The sequence below is a fragment of the Triturus cristatus genome, chromosome 3_2 (assembly GCF_964204655.1).
Source record: "Triturus cristatus chromosome 3_2, aTriCri1.1, whole genome shotgun sequence".
In the NCBI taxonomy this organism is placed as follows: Eukaryota; Metazoa; Chordata; class Amphibia; order Caudata; family Salamandridae; genus Triturus; species Triturus cristatus.
The window spans coordinates 588,694,407-588,717,084 of record NC_140584.1 but is presented as its reverse complement, the minus strand read 5'-3'; the positions used below and the strand labels follow the sequence as shown (position 1 = coordinate 588,717,084).

Genomic DNA, 22,678 nt, shown 5'->3' with positions numbered 1-22,678 from the left:
TTGTTAGCTGTATGCATTTTATATATCTTTGATTTGTATCTTGTTTTTTTTTTGGAGAATAGCATGCTGGGTTTTTTTAACAATCTTTGAGATTTTTTTTTTTTTGCCCGCTGTTAAGTGATGAGTACTATTGAAATCACTATTTTTAGTGAAATTTAATATATTCTGAGAACAGCAAAAAAGGCAAAAAAATTACTTTGTGGAAATTATGCTGTGTTGTAAAAAATGTATTATTACATGTTATATTTGTTTTCCCTTTTCTTTCACAGATCCAAGTTTTAAAATAAGCAATATTTTATGAATTTAGATTGGAATGAAAATGTAAAAAAAAATGTGTACCATTTTTTATTCCTATTACTGTGAAGATAAGTTTAAGTAAGTCTCAATATGCAGAATGAGGAGGTCTGCAAGAAGCTACAAAGTTGAAACATGTTTCTAAAAACACTCTGTTTATACCTATGTAGTTTTGAAATCTGACCATAATCAGATATCATGTGACCTGCAAAAAAAGAGATTTGAGGGGTTCATAATATTTCCTATTTTAGCTATTGAAGGACCGCGATTAGTTCAATCATTCTTCTTTGAACATCTTTGCAGACAAAACTCTGTGCTTACCTTGTATCATTCGCAAGGAATTTTAAAAACGGAAATATGTCAGTTTTTGTAACATAGTTATTGCGCAAGACACTTTCATATTTACAAAGAGAGGAAAAGGCACTCTGGGCACTTTTTATACTCCATGTAAATACAACCTCATTATGCACACCACTTTGCGTTGAAAGGGTGTTCTATAAGTGTTGTTGTGCATGATTGCAGTGAATACTCCTAGAACAAGACACATGTCTAGATTTATTAGAAATCATGAATCTCGATATGTGTGTGAATGCTGCACTATTCTAAAATTGGTGTAGGAAAGCACAACAAGGAGAAATTTTTATATCTTCAATGCATGCTGAAATGTTCAGCATACATTGAAGGAGAAAAATGCATTTTCTCATTGTTTTTGTGCAGGAAGGTGTGTCTTCCTGCAGAAAAACAAACAGCACATGACACAGATATCCTTGCACTATGGTGTAAGGGTGCCTGTGTCACCACATGGCTGCAGTTTAAGCAGCCGTGCAGAGAGAAGCATAGATTTGCAACATATTTATGTACATATGTTGCATCCCCGTGCTTCGGAAGTACTACAGCACACTGTAGTTAAAGAGGTTACTGTGTGATGCTGCAGCACTTCCTCATAGTTCTGCACTTATACATTCACCATACGCTACTAATGCATTCATTCAGTCAATTATGTACTACACATTCATTCATCTAAACTTTCACACACTAACAAAGAAATTTAGCTCTTTTTTTTAAACCAGGAAAGTTAGTTCTTACAAGAACTTTTTCTTTTCTTCTTTCATATTTTTTTTTTGGTTTTTCTAACAATTTTGTGATTTTTTTGGTTTTTCTGAGAAAAAAAAACCCCAAAAAACCAGGAGAAACCAAACAAACTTCAGGGAACAATAAAAAAATAAAATAAAAAAAAACTAGCAAATGTGACTTTCTTGCCGGCGGCAGATCAGATCGATCGACTGCTCACCATAGCACAAAGTCGCATTGCACTTAGTGCAGAGCACTTTTAACAATTGAAATTGAGGACGGATGTCCAAGGTTTGGGCTGATGGATGCACTCTTGATGTGCTCGGCTGCGATGAGGTGGAAGGAGCAGGAGTGTTTCACATCCGTCAGCACTCTTCTCATGCAAGATTGTTTGGATGGAGGGTCCTCATGTGCTTCATCATACTTGCCGTGCCGCACGAGTATTTCTTGTTTGGATCCCCTCGCGACAGGACTCTTTTGCAAATCTTGCACGTGACCAAGGTGGCATTGGTCTTATTCTGCCCCTCGGGAAAAGTAAAAAATTTCCACACCACTGAAGAAAAACGTTCTTTGGGTGGTGCCTCCTCCAAAAATTCATCCTCAGAAATATGAGGAGATGCAGGTGATGCCTGCTGCCCTGAATCCATTTTTGGTTGAAACAAGTTAGAGCTAAGTGTAAACTTAGTCTAAAAAATCTTCTCTCCAAAGAGCTGGTCCTCTAAAGGTCAAAGAAGATTGATTGAAATGGGTGGGGTCTTTCAATAGTTAGAAGAGGAAGTGTAATGAACCAATCATCTCTTTTTTGCAGGTCACATGGGATCCGCGCACCCTGCGCTTACGCAGCACGCACCCAGCGCGCATCCGTGAAATTGAATTAAAAAAAAAATATAGGATTAGATGTAAAAATATATTACTTTTAAGACTAGCTTAGAGTTTGTCTTCAATTAATATTCACATGAAATACATAAATATGTTTTTTTAAATGTTAAATACTTCGCGGGATCCGCGCACCTACCGCGTCATAGACGCAGATGACGCATCGCGGAAGTGCGTAAACGTCGCGTTACGTACATCGAACGTGTCGCGTATAGGCTGGGAGTCGCGTACCGGTCACAATGGAATCGCGTACTAACCACGTAGCCGACGCATACCATGCGTGGATGCTATCGCGTAGGGATCGGGAATGGTGCGCGGATCCAAAAACATGGAAAAAAATATATAAAATAAAGTTTTGAACATATAGTTAAAAAATATTTTGAGAAATATAAAAAAATATGTTTGAAAAACCCATTAAATTCAAATAATATTTTTTAATTTTTAAAAGAATTAATTGAAAAAATAAGTTTAAAAAATGGTGATAAAAAAGTATTTAAAAAAATATAATTAATGAAATTGACACTGAATTTGAAAAATATACAAATCCAATCAAAATCATTAAACATGATATCTTCAGAGGTAAGTTAAAGATCGGAATTAGCATTTAAAAAACCTTTGAAATTCACTGAAAAAACCATAGGTTTCATGCACGTTATAGTTAGGAATTGGCATTTAAAAAACCTTTGAAATTCACTGAAAAAACCAAAGGTTTCAGGGGCGTTATAGTTAGGAATTGGCATTTAAAAAACCTTAGACATTCACTGAAAAAACCATAGCTTTCAGGGGTGTTATAGTTAGCTGGACATTTCCCTCGTACAAAACCCTAGAAATTCCCCTGTTATAGTTAGTTCAGCTAACTATAACTTGCGCCCCCGCAATGCACTGCTGATGACGTCACATATTACATCACTCATGACATGGTCAGTGACATCACTGATGACATCACTGATGACATCTCAAATGACATCACCGATGACGTCATCCAGTGACTGTGTGTTTCTGTAAAGTTTAAATATGTTTTATATATTTATAGTGAAAGAACCTGTGGAAGAATGAGTGGGTGTACAAGTGTGTGAATGGATGATTTTCTAGGTGCGTAACTGACTCTATAAGTGAGTCATTAAATGTATCTTACTGCAGACTAGTGACTAAACTGTGTGAATGTATGTATGTGTGTGTCTGTTGGTGTATAAGTGGCTGCATGGTTTTGTGAATAGCTATACGAGTGTCTATATGGGTTATTGATTGGTTGTCTGAGTATCTGTATGGGTGCCTGAGTGTTTGTGTGGGTAGGGTGTGTGTGACTCTGTGCATAGATGTGTGAGTGGGTGATTCTATGGGTGCATGGTTTTAAGAGTGCTTCTGTGATGAATTGTATGGTTGAGTGAGTGTATGTATGGGTTTGTTAGGGATTGAATGTATATCTCAGTGGTACATGTGTGACTAACTACATATGTGAAAGGCAGTATATATGCGTCTAAGAGTATATAAGTGGGTATATGTGAGAGTGTGTGATTGTGAGAGTGTGTGATTGTGAGAGTGGCTGTATGGATGAGTGTGTGCTTGTATCAATGCTTGTATAAGAGCGTAAGAATGTGGTACTATTTTTATGAATAAGTGAACTTGAGTGTGTATAACTGCATAGGTGAGTAAATGGGAGTGTGATTTATTATTTGCATGACTGACTAGGTGTGAGAGTACCTCTATGGATGATTGGTGGTGTGTGAGTGTCTATGTAGGTGTATAAATGCATATGATAGTCTTGTACGCAGTGACTGTAAGTATGAGTGACTGTACAGGTGAGTGTGTGCAGGTGTATGTAGACCTAAGAGTTAATGAGTGGGTATGTACTTATTGGTATTGGAGTATCTATGGTTTTGAGAATGGACGTCTGAAATTTCGAGTTGCTGTATCAACGGTCAAATTAGGGTGTGAGAAGATGCAGTAATTTATCACATGGATGATGTCATCAGTGATGTCATTTGAGATGTCATCAGTGATGTCACTGACCATGTCATGAGTGATGTAATATGTGACGTCATCAGCAGTGCATTGCGGGGGCGCAAGTTATAGTTAGCTGAACTAACTATAACAGGGGAATTTCTAGGGTATTGTACGAGGGAAATGTCCAGCTAACTATAACACCCCTGAAACCTATGGTTTTTTCAGTGAATATATATATATACACACACACGTATATATATATATATTTGTTTCATACTAAGAAATATAGGTTAAAGATAAGTTATAAGTTATAAGGTAGTTGCTATACAAACCCAACTGAAACTACACAAACAGAAATTCTAAAGTGATAGTTATAGTTTTAATTTATTGATGGATCACTTAAAAAATGTATGTCATAGTTATAACTCACATTTATACTTATGCATCACCTTAAAATTCATATAACTCGCACATCTCCGTACACATCTTCTCACCTCACTCGCCATACTACATTAATTATAACTTGTCCTTCTCCATGCACTACCTATACACTTGAATATTACAGAAGGTAGAGCATGTGAAATGATTGGATTAATAACAACACTTATGACATCTGAAATTATATAATGTGGCAGAACATAGTGCATGGTACAGAGGCGAGTTATGGTTAATGGGTTAATGTAGTGTGAGGTAAGAAGTGTATGGAGGTGCGCGAGTTATATGAATTACATAAATTTTAAAGTGGTGCATAAATGATAGATTAAAAATATATCTAACTTATCTTTAACCTTTTTGTGTGAATTCCAATGGTTATTCTAATATCAGTAACAAATTTGGAATATTTTTTCAGTTTAGTTTTGTGGAGTGTTAAGTGGAATGTGGTACAATATTCTACCAGGTAGTGTTGTAAGGTCTACTATGGTACAGTATATTGTATGGTGGAGTAAAGTAAAATGGAATCAGGTATACTAGAGTGGCTTACAGTGGAGTGGCGTAGAGAAAATTAGGATAAAGTGCAGTGGGAAATATTGGAGTGGTATAGAGCGTAGTTGAGTACACTCCAGTGGTATAGAGTGGGATAGCATATAGTGAAGTGTCGTAAAGTGGAGTTACGTTTTGTAAATATTGTAGATCAGTGGCAGCTGGTGACATTTGAAAGTGGTGAGGCGTAAAACAATTTTCGTACAGCACTGTAGCGAGCGAGCGCAGCAAGCGTGCCTGAACCACCAACGGGGGTTTGGGGGGTTCCCCCCTGAGAAAATTTTGAAAAAAAGAGTGGACAAATGGTGCATTTTCTAGCAATTTGAGAAAGCAAGAAGGATAATAAAGCAATTGTGAATCTGTTTTAACAAAGACAGTGACTGGCAAAACTGTCTATCGCTTGTTCTGCTGACATCCTAGGCGCGCAAAAAGAAACCAATGTACTATTGTTGGGTGTAAGGTTAGGTTTGTGCCTAAAACAAGAATATAATCATGCACGCATTGACACATGCCCCAGTGATTTACGGCACAAAAAGGGCGGGTGCGTGCACTGCCAACCCTTTCAACCACGCACCAAGTCCACACAATGCCTCCCCCCTGCATTTCCCCTGCACCTCGTGACATCACAGTGATGTTACATCATAAGTGTTCCATTCACAGGATTCTGCTTCTGGTGCCGCTGGGAAGACACGCACCTTTCAAGTCAATATAAAATGCAGGTTTTTCTAAGTCTTCATTTAAAACAAATGACATTTTTTATCACAGGCCACATTCTTATCACTTGCTCAAACAGCGCTCTGTCATTGTACCAATTAAATGATTTTTACTGGGACACATCACCGTCTCCAAGAGGGGAGAGGATGTGGTTTAACGGCTAGAGCGGCCGACCTTGAAGCTCGGGACAAGGTTTCAGTCTGGCAGGAGGTTCAAACTTCCTGTGATTTTGGGCAAATCTCCCCGTGCCTTAATAGTGAATATGTTCCTCCGTCATGTGACTGGTGCTCAAGTAAAGCGCTCGGATACCTTCGGGTCGATTTAGCGCTATATAAAACTGCAACAACATCTCCCTGTCTGCCCTGCTCCTTCCTACCCTCAAGTACTGTCCAGTAATCCCACTCCTTCTTGTGTTACGACAGCTGTTAACTCCACCTCAGACATTAGTTTTCTGCTACTGGGCATGGGAGTTGCATATCAGTGCTCCTTGAAGAAACTAGACACCAGAAATCATGCTCGGAAGAATGCACTACAAGTGCCAGTGCAGAGCATTCAGTGGTATTAAACAAGGCATAGATGCCAAGATTCCAAGGTCTATGCTTGACTGGGGTTAAATTGGATAAACAGGCCCGAAGATGCAAAGAAAACAAACTGGACTGTACCAGCTGTCAGGCATAGATCTGAGAAACTTGGCGGGTTGGCTAAAGGCTGTACCGACAAATTCCCACAAGACCTCCACACAGAGCTGGACAGTTGGCATAGCCCAACAGGAGTCAACCTTCAGTACCAAGATCAGTACATGAACAAGAGAGGCTCTAGAGGGATGCTGGATATTTGCTTATATATTTCGCTTAGAAAATAGTCTTAAAAAAAGGACATAGTGAAATGTTCCCATTAGCAGCCATTTGCACAATAGGGTGAAACGTCCTACACTGTGGAGAAATTACGTTTTTCAATTTTATGAATTGTTCGAAGAATACTTACAACCTGAGCCATTCAGCCCGCGCACTCCCTGTGTGCTTTCGCTCCCCATAGCATTGTTCACATCGCGTGTTTTACAGCATCACATCCGTACTGAAATGACTTAAGTCTATCACACCGCACTCCCACTGAATTGTGACGCAGCATTTTTTCGTTAGCAATGCAAATTTGCATTGTTCTGTGAGGCTGCGAAATGTGCATTTTCAAAGAATGTATAACGTAATCAAAGCCACACAGCCAGGGCTATCAATTTAAGCCAGCCATAAAGAATCGTTTCCACTACAGACCTTTTTTAAAATAGATGCAGAAAAAATAAACATTCCGTTTGCATTACATGTATTTTTTTCTTTATATTTTACTGTAGGCTATTCGTATTGCTTATATAAACATAAATGTCTCCGACTCGAGCCCATATGACAATTACATTTTTGTTATCAACAGGTGGCCCTATTACATATTTAAAGCCTTCTGTAACTAGAGTTGCTGTAGGTCACCATGCTTGCAGGCCTTAACTTTCCTTTCACAGAGCACTGTCACGCAGTCGCGGTTCGCGGGGGGGAGGGGGGCTGATGGGCCGGGGGGTGGGGGAGTAAAGGGTAATAGCATACAGTGGATTGTAGTACAGTACAGAGGTGTACATGGCACTTCAGTACAAGGGAGTGCTGTAGAGTGGAATAGCGTACACTCAGAGTACACTCCAGTACTGTAATATGAAGTGGGATGTAGTGGAATAGCGTAAATTAGAGTAGCGTACAGTGAATAACCTACAGTTGCAAGCAGTACAGTGTAAGGGTGTCCAGAAACTGTCATACACAAAAGTGTAACAGAAAATAGTAGTGAACAATATAATAGCGTAGAATTTAGTATTGTGGACTGGAGTGACATACAGTGGAGTAGAGTGGACTAACGTACAGTAAATTAGTGTACAATATAGTTACATATACTGGAATGTCGTAAAGTGGAGTAGCATACTTTAAATAGCGTAGAGTGGAGTGCCGGAAAGTGAGTTGTTATACAGTATAGTGGCATAAAGTGGAGTATGTAAATTAAAGGAAACTTAGGCTTAAAGTATTTGAAAAGATGTCAATTTTAGGTCTTCAAAATATATATTATAGTATGTAAATGTACATTTTCTGATTGTATATGTAAATAGTGTAAGTAATGTTAAACTGATAAGTTACATGAAACATAGCTATATATACCAAAAATCAGCCATATGGTTTTTAAATATGAATTTCCATTATTGTGTAGTCAGCATTTACTGATTTATAACTTGGTGTGTTACATATAGTTTAGTATTAAATTTTATTATTATTAGCAACCTATTACCACTTTATTTCAGAGGCAATAGGTTACTATTTTTGATTATAAATGTGTATATATTATCGACCTATTTATTTATTTATTTTTTCTCCCATAATAATTTTGGACCCGTTTGCCAGATCTCTGCAAAATTTTGCATACTTGTAATACCCGTTCTAATGTGAAAGGAGTAAAAGCTTTGCTGGGTTTAGTCTAGGGGGTCCAGAGGAAAAAAGAGTGGGATCTTAAAATGTGCTTAATTGCAATGTATTTCACATACACTTATGTATTTTCCGTTCCATGAAAACCGTCAGTCGTATTTTGTTACAGTGTGGCAGGATTACAGTGCCCACATGATTATTTTGAGTAGTTTAGGTAAGTAGTTTAATTAATTTATAATTTTTAAGTTATTTAAATTTAGTAATATCTGTTGTTGCATTATTGTAGCAAAATATTGGGGAATTTTGTTATAGTACCACAGTACATACTGATTACAAGGCATCAGCGGATTATCTAATGATTGGCTTTAGAAAAGTTGATTGCAAAAAGAACAATTGCAACAGAGCAATGTCAAAGCAGCTATGTTGTTGTTAGCTACACTTTGCCCGTGTTCTGCGTTACTTTAAGCCTTTCGATGTAGGTAAGTATTAGTTGTGTTTTTTTTTACCTGACTATTACCACTTTAGTAAAGCGTTACTAGGTAGCTGAAAATATTTATTTATATATATATATATATATATATAGCTTTAAATACGGCGAGCAAAATAGTGCAGTGGTACCCCCAAATCTTTTTGTAATGTAAACATTTGTCTTTTTTAATTTCTGTAAATTTTTATGGCAGTGTACTCTGAATGTTTTTTTTTTAAGTTATGCAGTATTTTTTAGAAATTGGTATGCTACTCTGTACACTTTTCTGTACATATTTAAATATGTTAAAAATTGAAAGTACACTTTAGCACACTGTATTTATAAAATAAAGTGTCATAGTATTTTTGCAAAAATATTCTTTCAGTACCGCTGTACCCCAGATTCTTTTTTCAATATATATAAACTTACACATATTTTCTATACCTATACCTATTACCCACTTTACTAAAGTGGTAATAGGTATGGGAAAAATACCAAACCTGATACTTACCTAAAATGAATGTGCAATGCAGAACACAGGGAAACTTGAACTGAAAATAACATGGTTGCCTTTAACTTTTGTAAACCATTACATAATAACGGGGTTCCTTAGTATACCGTAGGACCTGGGTACAGTTATACTTTCATATCCATAATGCATAGGTACAATGTACAATTCAGTGATGTCCTTCTATGGAGAGCAATATCAGTACATGCCACATAGAGAAGGATTGTCGACGTTTCGACCCCAAAAGGATTTAAGACCAATTAAACCTTATTGTAGGGTCTTCATCAGGACAGTCCGGAAGAACCTAAAAGATAGGGATGAAAACACCAATCAGAAAACTAATAAAGGTGTTTGTGATATAGGTATACTCATAAAATGTGGTCAAGCTCCCCTGAATTCCACCGTATTCCAGTCACGAAGACTTGATATCACCAATGAGGCCCAACCAGCGCTTATCTATGGACAAACGCAATTGCCCCTTCTTATTGGTCTAGTTAGATCCAATATGGGAATGTGCTGAAATGAATAGCACCAAAATCTAGTTACTACAATGTAACAAACAGTGGCACTGACTGCATACTGGTACGTATGCTCACCATTGGTGTAATTAATCAGGTTACAGACTCTAAAAGAAAAGAGATATGATCACACGTTAAAACCAGCTAAAAGCTATTCTGTTACAAGATGAAAAACAGCATGGCAGCCTGGTCTGGTCCATTTCCTTTGGATACATCGTATCCGGGGAACGTCTTGCATCTACACTAGCGTTCCAATACTGAAGTCTAAAATACACTTTCAGTGAGGTTAGCGTGCACGTGGCTGGCCTCACGTCAGGAATGCAGTCGTAGGCTGCTGCGAAGCATCACGGCATGATCCACGTCAGCAGCCCTGCTGAGGAGGTTGGTCCATTCGAGATGACTGGACATAGTGCAAACGTTCCATCTGTGTGTTAAACCGTTGAAAAATCCTACTTTCCTAACTACAGCTTCCCTGTAACCTTTAGTTTTTTTCCAGTGAATATATTACCTTCTGGAGGTGTGGGTGCATAAGTGTCTGAGTGGGTCTCTGACTGGGTACATGTTTGTCTCTGTAGGTCTGTGAGTGGGTGCATACATGTTTGAGTGGGCCTAAGTGTGAGTTAGTGTGAGCGGGTCCAGGAGTGGGTGCATAAGTCTCTCAGTGGGTGTGTGTGTGTCTGTGATTGAGTGTGTGAGTGCATGTGTGACTGAGTGGGTCTGTGAGTGAATCTGAATATCAATGGGTCTGTAAGCTAGTACAAGCGTGTCTGTATGGGGCTGTGAGCTAGTGCATGAGAATATGAGTGAGTGCTAGTATCAGTGTGTCTAAGTGGATGCATGAGTGTGTGAGTGGGTGTGTAAGCGTCAGTGTGAATGTGTCAGAATATTAATAGGTCTGTAAGTAAGTGCATGAGTGTTTTTGGGTCTGTGATTGCATGTGAACATATGTGGATCTGTGAGTCAGTGCATGAGTGTCTCAGTGGGTCAGTGCGTGGGTGCGTCACTGTCATTGGTCGGTCAGTGAGTGTCTGAGTGGATGTGTGAGTGGGTGTGTGATTAAATGGATCTGTGAGTGTCTGAGTGGGTCTGTGAATGGGAGCATCAGCCTCAGAGTGGGCCTGTAAGTGGGTGTGTGAGTGTCTAAGTGAGACGGGGGCCGCGCTGACTGTTGGTGCAAATTCATAAATATCACTAGTAAAAAAAAAATGTTCTTAAACATGGTATCCTCATAAGGTATAGGCAAGTCAAAAAACTCTTTCTATGGTATTGCTTGTTTTTGGAGAACCTATAAACCCTATACATCACTGCAACCAGAAGGGTCTGTCTGACGTAACTGTATATATCCTGTTTCCACCACAAACTTTATTTAGGGTGAAACAGCAAAAATCAGGAATAATTGAGTACCTCTTAGGAAAATGCAAAAACAGTGGTAAAAACTTTTTTGGGGTATAAATCCACTTGTTTCTAGGAGTTGGGAAGATGGTGATCATAGCACAGCAAACCTTTTGTTGATGTCATTTTTAGGGAAAATAATCACTTTTTTACACATTTTCCCACAAAACCCCCCAAAATTTAGCAATATTTTGTTGGATTTACTTGGTTTCATCCGCAGGAAACTACAAACCATGGGTACCTTTAGAATCCCCAGCATACTGGGGGAAAAGGGAAGCTCATTTGGCGTGGATAGCTTTTGTGGAAAAAAACATCAGAAGGTTTAAACATGAGCTACACATACATGCAAAAAAATGGCTTAGCACCAGGGGGAAGCGCTAGCAGTCAAGAGGATAATACCTTTATCTCTCTTGGCATTATTCATTCAGAGCTGAAATGAATCTCCTCAAATGCCCCTCGCTTTCACAGCCTGTAGCACTGTGTCAGGTGTTCTTTAGGGCTCTTTGAAGAGCTCTCTTTTCTTCCATCCCACCTCTATGGGTGACATTTTATCATATGAATAGTGTGGATAAGCAAAATATGATTTTTTTAGCCGTCCTCATACCTTCACACCACCACCATAAAGCATTCATGACTTGTCACTGCTATAGGAAAGTGGAGTATTATGTGGTGCAGGGGTTAGACCTCACCATGTAACACTATCATGATACCCCACAGTTGGTTTTTGGATTAACACTAGTTAATCCTTACTTCAGTCCTGGTAGCATGGCAAAAGCAGTCAGGCTTTACTACAAGAACATGTGTTAAGAATTTCAGAGTACCAGCACGGACGATAAGTAAATAACACGACTCGAGAGACATCTGACACCAATTTATAAAAATAAAGTGTATTTTTATCTGAACTTAGACCCCCAAAAAATGGAATAGTATACACATCACCGGAGTTATAGACTTTTGAAGCAATATAAAATCAGTGCAGAATAATACAGTGAAACTTTATTAAAGCGGTCAACTGGAAAAAACACTAGTGACAATCAGTCACCTGCAGGTCGAGTTGAGTGGTACCCTTGCAGGGCAAAGGTGATGTGGGTCACAGGACCAAGCCACCAAATTCAGTTCAATTTTACCTGGTCCGTGGAGCCTGGGTGCAGAGTTGTCCTGGCTGTCTCTGGTGCTGAATGGGAGCAGTGGGAGAACTGCTTTTACTGCTGAAACGGTCCTGCGTGGGAAAAAGATTTAAAAACACAACAATGGAGTGGTTACTGAAGTCGGTTGAAGGCCGGATGGAGTTCCCGCTTGATGCGGCGTAGAGTAAATGGTTGGGTTTCTGAACTGGCGACCAACAAGCCTTGGTAGAGATAAGTAGAGCAGAAAGTAACTTCGACATCTAGTGGTCCAGGAGAGCGTGGTACCGGCCTGTAACTTCGTGCAAGGTAGGACTACAGTTCCCACAATGCACTAGACCAGAGGACTTCAAACTTGTTAAGGCCAAGTCCCACGCCCCAATCACTAAAATTTCTGAAAGTTGGGATTTAGCATCTTTGACAACCTTTTTAACCGTGAGGGGATATCCGACAACTAATTTTTGCAATAGCGAACCAACATTATCAGAGTTTTGTAAATGTTATATTTGTGAGTCCAAACCACAGAACTTATGCAACACCCTTTGATGGGAAACTTTCTTTTGTGTGAAAACTGCCACAAGGTCAGTGCATGCACCCCCTCTCCCCTATGCAGCCTTATCCAGAAATTGATCGGAATGTTGAAAAGACTTTGCAAACACATCATTCTCTAGGCAAGGTCTTTGATCTGAAGATACAACTTGATCTATGGAAATTCCTACTGCCATATAGGTTTATTTTTTATTATCCCATTAAAATAGTATTGATGCCATGGGCCCTGGTGCAAGCAATTAAAATAACCTGGACTAAAGCTGGGATTGGAATACACAGCAACTATCAGGGTTTAATAGGCCGGATCTAAATTAAGGCTGTTGCAGGCAATTACTTGACAGCACTATCACAAATGAGCAGGGGGTGCAAAACTGCAAGAAATTGCTTACATTCGCCATGTTATTATGGGAAATACTATAACTAACAGTCAAATGTAATTTTGCCTAAGACTCTGGATTGTGCAAATCTGCTGTGATGCAAGCATTTTCAAACTGCTGTTAGCTAAAAAGCCAGGACTCACCGAGATAAGACTCTCAACTGGGGCCTCCTGATAGCAAAGTGCAAGGACACTAGGTCATCAACATTTGCACAGCGCAATTATGCCCTATGTAAGACCTCATTGCACTCTATTGTTTTACAGCTTGTTTTCAGTTAATGGTTCCTTTTTTTATTTTTTATTATCAAGTTAGTCCTCTATCTTTTCGAAAAATTCTCAAGAAAGACAGCGTCACCTCGAGCTACAGAGGTGATTCAGAAGCACCTGTTTGTAAGTTAATAAAATGTCCTTGAGGAAAAAGAATGCAGGCACCTCCAGTATATGCCACCATATAGTGGTTGTTTGTGTGATTTAACCTCTATAAATACAGCAAAAAAAGGTTTGCTGTGCTATGATCACCATCTTCCCAACTTCTAGAAACAAGTGGATTTATACCCCAAAAAAGTTTTTACCACTGTTTTTGCATTTTCCTAAGAGGTACTCAATTATTCCTGATTTTTGCTGTTTCACCCTAAATAAAGCATAAGCATGGTGCCCTAAAAATATGTGGGAGCCCAATCTGACCACACTCCTCCTGCTCAAGGACCTGGGTAACCGTACCACTGAAGATCACGCTGAGATACAGGGTGCAGATATCCAGGAAGCTGCTCAAGAAGAAATAAACATGATTGGCAGATGCTACATAAATCTGTATAGCAAGTCCATGTACTACTGCCTCTGCGACTAGTGTGACTGGTGCCATCCAGCCTGTAGTTCTATGGTGGACTTTGTGGCACATGGCCCAAGTGAGGGTCAACTTACATTAACTGCAAGGCTGAAAGCATTTGTAGACAACAGATCAAATTTTTCAACTGACAAGGGAAGAGACAAAACCCAACCCTTATTGGAGGTTTCAGAGTTGAGGGGAGATCCCTATCTGAATTCTGAGGAGGGGAAGAAGTGTGGGGAGACTCAGTCTGTGTCAGACTGGAGTAGAAGATAGGCCCGGACACCAAACTAAAAGAGGCCACACTTATGAACTGGGTTCATGAAGCAGGGATGAAAAAGAACGTGCAAGACTCAGAGAGAGAAGTGTAAGGTGGTGAAAAGAAGAGGTATTGGCCACCCTTGTGTTCAGCAGTGCGGCTGGCCACTTCTAAGAAAAGCATTGGGTCCCTACACTTGTTTAATTACTTTTTTTAATTAAGTACTGGAAATAGTATTATAAGACCAAAAGAGAAAGAAAGAGTGGGAGGGAGGGTTGATCAGAAACACATTCTTCCTGGTTTTATGTAGGTTGTGTGCAGGTACAGTAACTAAGCCAGACTCAGTGCCTGGACTGAGAAAAGTACCCCTGAATGACTCTGGAAAGTAGACACCCCTTTCTCACAATCTTAAGACAGTAGCTGTAGTTTTTTGGCACTTACGTCAGCACACTCAGCAATCATGCATTAGCAGTGGATTCAACAAAAAGAGAATACCCACTCCATCAAAGCGCTTCGGTATGAAATCATTGGCAATTGTAAGCTGAACACAAGACAGTCTCAGATCATCGTGAAATGTCTGAGTACATCCACACGGCCACTCAAGTAATGTTACTTGCACTTGTAATCACATTCATACTCAGTTAGCCTCACATAAAAATTCCAGTGATCCGTGGTGTACAACTCAAGCCACTCCCTGACCTGGTAGCCACATCGGGATTAGCTTCAGTTTCGGAGCAGGCTACGAGCACAGCAGAAGGGGTGGTTAAAATATCTTTAGTCATGAACAAAACAAACCTCATCGGCTAACAGCCATCCAATTGTTCATTGCAATATGTGAATATATTTTAACCAGTCCTTAAATCTGGGGGTATCCCATCCCCAGTAAATTAACACACATCTCGTCTTTAAGAAATAGAGCAAAGGCAGTGTACCTTCTTGTAACTGTGGCTCTGCCTCTATGCTGCTGTGTCCCGTGATTTGAGGAACTTCTGAGTTGACGCTTCCATATAGTGATTGGCTACTCTGACTGCTGCCTCCAATCAGAGAGAGTCCTGTTTGCGACAACCACATTTCTGTAGATGAAACGGAAGTAAACCTACTTCAGATGTACGAATGAATAATGTAGAGGGGAAATCTTTCTGTGGAGCTTGCACTTGGGGGGTCGCAGCCCCCAGTTTGAAGACCTCTGCACTAGACCATCTGGATTTGGCCTATTGCACGGAGGGCCCGATGTCCAGCGATTTTCAGATCCAGAGCATTGTCTTCTAGTTCAGGAGAGTCTGAGGGTGCTTAAGGGAACCAAGAGATCGCCAAGGACGGGTCCCGATCAGGCAGCTCCAGGAGCGTTGCCACAGGTGCAGGGTATCCCTCTGTTGCTTTGTGCAAGTCCTGCTGACGCTGACACAGGTCTCTTCTTCTGTCCTCTTAGATGCAGGTTGTACATAACGGAGGTTCTGGTGTCAGGGGTGTCCCTTAAATCTTAGATATAGAGGAGTTAAGGGTGTGGGAGCCGATGGGATGCTAGTCCCTGCAGCCAGTTCGTCCCTGAGGTGACCATATCCAGGGGTGTGGGTCGGCTTTTCTACCCAGATCCCTATATTCTGCCTCTCCTAAAGATAGCAGAAATCGAATTGTAGTGTACAGACCAGGCTGCTCACCCAGTAGGCATGGCTAGCCTTCTGGGGGTGTCCTTAACTAAATAATTTACCGCCTGTCTGGGTGGACAGGTGCTGGGGGGTGGGGGGGCTCAGGGCTGTTTTCTCCTCTGCAAGTCAGCCAAGACGCCTATCAGAGGTGGTGCAGTCTTTGAAGTGGACTGCCTTGATATGCCACTTCACTAGCCTACTTGGGAGGAGGGAGGTGTGACCTTCTTCATGTTCAAGCGGTTATTCTGGTCTCCTGGGAGTGTTCACACTGCCTGGCAGGAGGTCAGAATCCTGTCTTGGCAGCAACAAACACGGGAAACTTGGGTTTGCCAACCAGAGCACAGAGAAGCTGGGGCAACCAGGTGGACAACCGCTAACGTAGCCACCTGGGTGCATGCCACCTCGCCGTCGACACGAGATTCAGGTCAGGTGTGAGAAGGCACATTGTTTGATAACCGACATGACATATTTAGGCCAGAACCATAATGGAGCTGCCATCCTCTGGTTAGCCCGGGTGCCAGCCAATGTTATCCTATGGACCGTGTATCACATAGTGTCCTTTAATGGTAAAGGACACTATAGGGTCATACAAGCTTGCATTTACATGTCCACATCTTTGATATAATGCACCCTGCCTCCTGGGCTTTAGGAGGCCTCCTGTAGGGGTGACTGGCATATATCAGAGACAGTGCATGGACTTTGCCACATATGGTGAGGGCAAAGTCAAGTTATAGCAGTTTGCACTGCTCCTGCAATGGCAGGCCTGCTGCCAGTAGTTTATTTGGGTCACTCAAGGTGGGTGGCATAAACAGTGCTACAAGCTCTGGGGACCCCATTACCACCCATGCTCTGGGTACCACTGGTACCATAAACTAGGGAGTTTCTTTAACGTAAAAAAAATAGAGACCGGAGAGGTGACAAAATGCATCGTTTTCAGATGAATGTGCTGCAATACATTAATCAACATGACAGATTCACATCTAAGGGTGGGCGGGGTATTTTATTAAGGCGTTGGAGGTAGTTTCAGAAATAGTGTGCAAGGTGGGGTAAACACTTTAGAGTGCTAATATCTTTAATTGATGTCATTGATGTACCATAAGCAGTGCACCTTGGGATTTGTAGGAATACGGGGAATGGAAAGGGAGATAATTGGCTAAACTGAAGGGGTGGAGATAACATAAACAAGTTGAAAAGGGAGAGGTCAGAAAGTAGAATACCGCTTTGGGAAACAAAAGAACTTGGAAAGGAAGGAGACAAATTTGAGGACTAATAGAGGTTTGGTAAAGATTGATGTAGTATGGTTTATGAATAGCGGGTAAACTTAACAATATGAGATAATGGAGAACGGTCAGTGGGGGATTTGATACGGGAATGGGGAGTAAGAAAGGGAGGGGCATGCTGTTTGGGAGAGGGGAGTTTGGAAATTGGGGATAGCGCACGGTTACACAGTTAGCGGGAAAACGTTGATTAAGGTTTACAACCAAAACACAGCATGAATTTGTTGATGCAATGTCGAATAATTTTTGTAAGTCATAAAGGTTAGAACATACAGTCTAAATGTTGTTGTTTTTAATAATTGCAGTAAACCCCTGACGAAGGGCTAAATATAAGCCCGAAATGCATTGGGAACATGAGCTACTACGACTGAGGATGTTTTATGTAAACTTCGTGCCTCAGAAAAAGGCTTGGAATGGCATATCTGACGCATTTGAAACTTTGTGTTTGCATACTAATCCCCTTGTGACATGAGAAGTACATTCAATCAAATGAAATGGTGGAACACTTTCATTAAAAGTTTTTTGAATGTGAAAAAAAAATAATTATAATTTTTGGTAACATTTGTGAACATTATCAGGAATTTGCTGTGCGTCCGGAATAGAGTGTTACTTTGCTCTAAGTTTAACGCATCTATAACCTGTCTTCCACATGATGTCATTAACTTTACTCCTCTTCAAGAAAACATGGCAAGCTAGCGGGCACTAATTTATGCCTTCATTTCTAAAGGTCCAACATAACCACGTCAACTAGGCTGTAATTACTCAACATGAAAAGAAGCCGTTCCCACCTCTCATTCCACTCAAAATGCATTAGTGTTAGCGTAACCGCCTACTTGTTGCCTTCATTTCCTTCCTTCCTTCCTTCTCTCCCTCTCTCCCTCCCCATACCCTGTGACAACAGGCAGGCTGGCTTTCTGCCAGCAGTAGGAACTGTTCAAACTTCTGTCTGTAATTTGTAAGGGCTACTTGAATTCTCGTTATTTACCTCGCTCTATTGCTCCCCAAAATCCGTCTATTCAATAAGGACACCCATGTGACAAATCTCCTTTTTATTCACCTTAGTCATTGTGAAGCTATCGGTCTCCGAGCTACACAGTCCTTACCACCTATAAGGATATCGGTCAACCTGCATAGCAACGCCTTCAGTCCCCTCAACCCTCATAGCATTAAATGTATACAACTACCCAGGCATTTTATATCCATAACAGATTTTAAACATTGAATATATGTATGTAATACAAGCAATCACTTGTTTCTGTTGGTGTTTATGTTCCATTACTTTTATCTTTATAAATATTGATTATATTTATGTAACCACTCCAACTGGTAATGTTTTTTTATTTACTTCATGATCCTATTAAAAACGAACAACTATTGTAATCGCTTGTTCCTCGTTCTCCCCCACTGTCACAGACAAGGTCATAGGTTTGTCACAAAGGCACCTTCTCTATCCCCCTGCACCCTCATCCCATCAGTTTCAACTCCACCAAACACGTGGCTCAGTAGGAATTGCTCAATTTAGTGTACGGAAGGCTAATCATAATACATCACAAAGCTACCTCTCTCAACTTGTCACACTACTACAGCACATGACTATGCTTAACCAGCTGTAATGCTAGAAACTAGTTGTGCATCATATGATATAAGTAGCCAATATGGTCTATGTAATGCACTTGAAACTAGCTCCTTGCCATCGCTGCCCCCGCAGAGTCGAAACATGCCTTTCTCGCTTCCTCGCTCTAATTTGTATACCAAAATGGCGTTTGTATTATTTATGAATTCCTTTGTCTCTGGTAGAATGACACCCAGTTCAGCTATGACTGAGTTTCAACTTAAATTGTGATAATTAAGATGCTTCAGTATTTGATTAGTTGCTTCACATTCCTGGTAGCGTCCTGAATGGCCAATCCTTATCACCTTTTTCCCCTCGGTGTATCTAGGGGCATGGGTTGGGGAAAGAGAGAGAAATCTGCATCAGCATTAACTTTAACTGCTTTCCATCCACAGAGTTTATCCAGCGCTTCCTACCTCGTGAACTACAGATCGTTCGACGCCTGGATCACAAGAACATAATCCGTGTCTATGAGACCCTGGAGTCGTCAGATGGGAAAATTTACATGGTGATGGAGCTGGCTGAGGGAGGCGACATCTTTGACTGTGTGGCACAGGGAGGCCCAATGCCGGAAGGCCGCACCAAACTCCTCTTTCGGCAGCTGGTGGAGGCCATACTCTACCTGCACAGCCGGGGTGTGGCCCACCGAGACCTAAAGTGCGAAAATGCACTGCTCCACAAGGGGGTTATCCTCAAGCTGACAGATTTTGGTTTTGCCAAGCTGCTTCCAACCAACATTGCAGACCTAAGCCGCACCTTTTGTGGCAGTACCGCCTACGCCGCACCAGAGGTTCTCCAAGGTGTGCCTCATGATAGTCGCAAGGGAGACATCTGGGGCCTCGGAGTGGTTCTGTATGTCATGCTTTGTGCCAGCTTGCCCTTTGATGACACAGACATTCCGAAAATGCTCTGGAAGCAGCAGAAGGGGGTATCCATTCCAAGCCCACTCAATGTTTCACAGGACTGCCAGGACCTCCTGCAGCGGCTGCTGGAGCCGGATATGGTGCAGCGACCCTCCATAGAAGAAGTGAACACCCACGCCTGGTTGACGTCTCCTTAATGGAAGTGCCATCCCATCCACAGCACTTGGTGTCATCCACACCCCTTCCCATAAATGCATATATTTATATTTTGGCATCACTTTGGTGTTAGGACCTTCTTTTACTATAATTGTTCCCCAATGTCTTTAGTCACGGCCTCTTCTCCCAACAAAAGTAGAGCAGGAGGTGTAATCAATTTGCAATAATTCCCACTTATCTTTTCAGTGCTCCCGCTGCTCTTTCCATCAAGAAAAACCCAATGTGCCAAACGGGAACAAGAATGGAATGTTCTCTACTGGCAGCTTTCGTTAACAATAAAACAGAACTGTTAGGAATGCAAAAAGCCTTCTTTACCTCTCTTAAACCCTCCTCCGTCCACCCAAGCACGTCTCCCTGTTCTCATGTTGCCCCAAATTCTAAAGCAGGCATGTACTCCAATCCAGCCCCATCTCCAGAAGACTTGTAGAGTGACCCAGAAAGGTTTGGTAATGTAAATGTGTGTGTATAGAGATGTACACATATATTTATAATTCACTGCAGAGGAGATATTCACATCTAGTTTTACATTCAACATTGGAAGTCGTGCTTTAACTTCCAATATAAAATCTTTGGAAATAAATAAAAATTAGATTGGGTCATACTGAGGTTTTTGACGCCTTTGATTCCTGAAAATGTAAATTAATCAAAATGCAAATACTCGGCCCTAAAACCTACCCTGTGCCCTGGTTGTTTTGACTCCTTATTAGTTTTATTTGGAAGAAAGCCATCTAAGCCCTCTGCCTTTTTTTGGAAACGGACCTTGAATGTCTTAATTGAACTATCTCCCCCTTCCTACAAGAAAATGCACTTACATATAACACCCGTTTTTCGTCTTGGGTGTCTTCATGACATTTACACAGAATATCTCCGCAAGTGAAGGATCCAGGAAACCTCACACAGAAATAAATCTCTACACCAGTAAAGGAACAAACGTCTACCTAAGAGCAAGATTTACTTCCTCTTTATCTTTTTAAAATACAAACAGAATATATTAAAACCCCACTAGAAAATAAAGATTGATTCACAAACACATAAAGCTGCATGGTGCTCCATCTGTTTTTCTTTTCACCATTTCAAAATAGGAGAAATAAAGGAAACTGTTTTCATCAACATATTTCATATAACTGAAAAACTGCACTGTCACTTTAAAGCATGCAAAAGGTAAACAATCCCACCACGCATCACAGTGCCAGACAGATCTTTGTTGTGTCAATTTAGCAAAGCAAGTGAAGACTTTAAAACTCTCCTTACATTCTGATGGTTCTACTGCTGAGGTGGAGGAGTCCTTAGAGTATTTGTTAACAATATTGTGGAGCGGTGCACTACATGTGGATCTAGAAGAGTTCCTCGTTGGATACCAATCGTTTTAAGGCGGTGGGAGGGCCACGAGAACTTGAAGGAAGTAAAACACAACTAGGACGGCATAAACACCTGTTACAAATATAAGAACAACATTTGGCCGCTGGTGAGCCAGATTTGGAGAGGAGATTGACTGCTAGAGTCCTGCTCTGTCATAGACTAACATTTACTATGACATATTTTCTACATGTGATAAACCAAGGTTGCCCAGATTCATCAATCCAGTACAGTATAGAACGCTATAAAGGAAATTCCACAACCACCACACCTACCATGAACAGTAATTAATAGTCCACCATGGACCGACTGAGAACCAGATCAGACATTCAAATATACCCTAAAAACAGGAGTGTACTGAAAATGAGGCAAAACAAAAAGGTAAACTTAAACCAGCCTGTAATAAATATTAAGAAAACATGAATTTAGCTTTACAAAGCATGGGTCGTAAAGAATAGAATATCCAGCGGCTCAACTAAAGCACGCGCAAAAGAACGGAAGCAGTATTTTTGCTTAGTAACAGATGCAGGCCTTGTTCAATAAAAAAGAAGCATGTGCAGCCGAAAAAATGGGAAATACTACAGGAAATGTCAGCCCCCCTTCAGCTATTGGTATCAGAGTCATTCATATATGGATTAACTCACGCGCATAAGCCATGAGTTGATTCTGTCAGTCTTCACACATGAAGTTTTGCCTGATAGCCAGCATATGTCCATTTCATTGGCACAGCAGTTATACAAGTCTGCATATGAGTGATGTACTTTAAATGTGCCTAGTTCTGGTACAGCTGGAGCTTGCCAATGTTCTGTCCATTTTATACCCCCTGCCTGTGTCTTGCACTGCGTATTGTTGCAATCATTTGGTAGGTAACAGGCAAAGTTTTGACTCTCATCAACTTCAGCTCAGGCGGCTGATCAGAACTAAAACTGGACACCAGTATGTGAAAAGGGGAAACAAATACGACATCTACAGCCATGTCATGGAATGAGTACTAAGTCGACCTGCCCGATAAACTGTTGGTCTGGTAAACTCCCTAGGTCATGATGTCACTTCCCATCTGCCTCACAGCCTTGGCCTATCAGAACATAGACATAACATCGCAGGTGAGTCTGCGAAGGCGGACACATCAGAAAAGAGTTAAGCCAAAGCATGGCCAGTTGAAATGCATCCAAGAGACAAAGAAAATAAAGCATTCTAATATACTTCAACACGGCAGAGGAAATCCTTGGGCAACCGTACTAAAGAAGGGACCTTGTTCATTACTGCAATATTCATTCTATTTATATACTTTAGAGGGTATGTGCAACAGCAATGAGAATTACAAAAAAAAACTACAAAAAAAAATCGCATAAATTACCCATCAGGG

The 22,678-nt window shown here is 40.7% G+C and overlaps 1 protein-coding gene across 1 annotated transcript in view; it reads left to right on the top strand.

Moving 5' to 3' along the window:
• TSSK3 (testis specific serine kinase 3) overlaps nucleotides 1-20,362 on the top strand; it is a 291,753-nt gene extending 271,391 nt beyond the window's left edge. Inside the window, exon 2 of the mRNA XM_085648397.1 lies at nucleotides 19,273-20,362. Within this exon, the coding sequence (XP_085504523.1) occupies nucleotides 19,273-19,937 (665 nt within the window). The 3' untranslated portion in view covers nucleotides 19,938-20,362. The remainder of the gene's footprint in view (nucleotides 1-19,272) is intronic.
• Nucleotides 20,363-22,678: the final 2,316 nt, after the last annotated feature.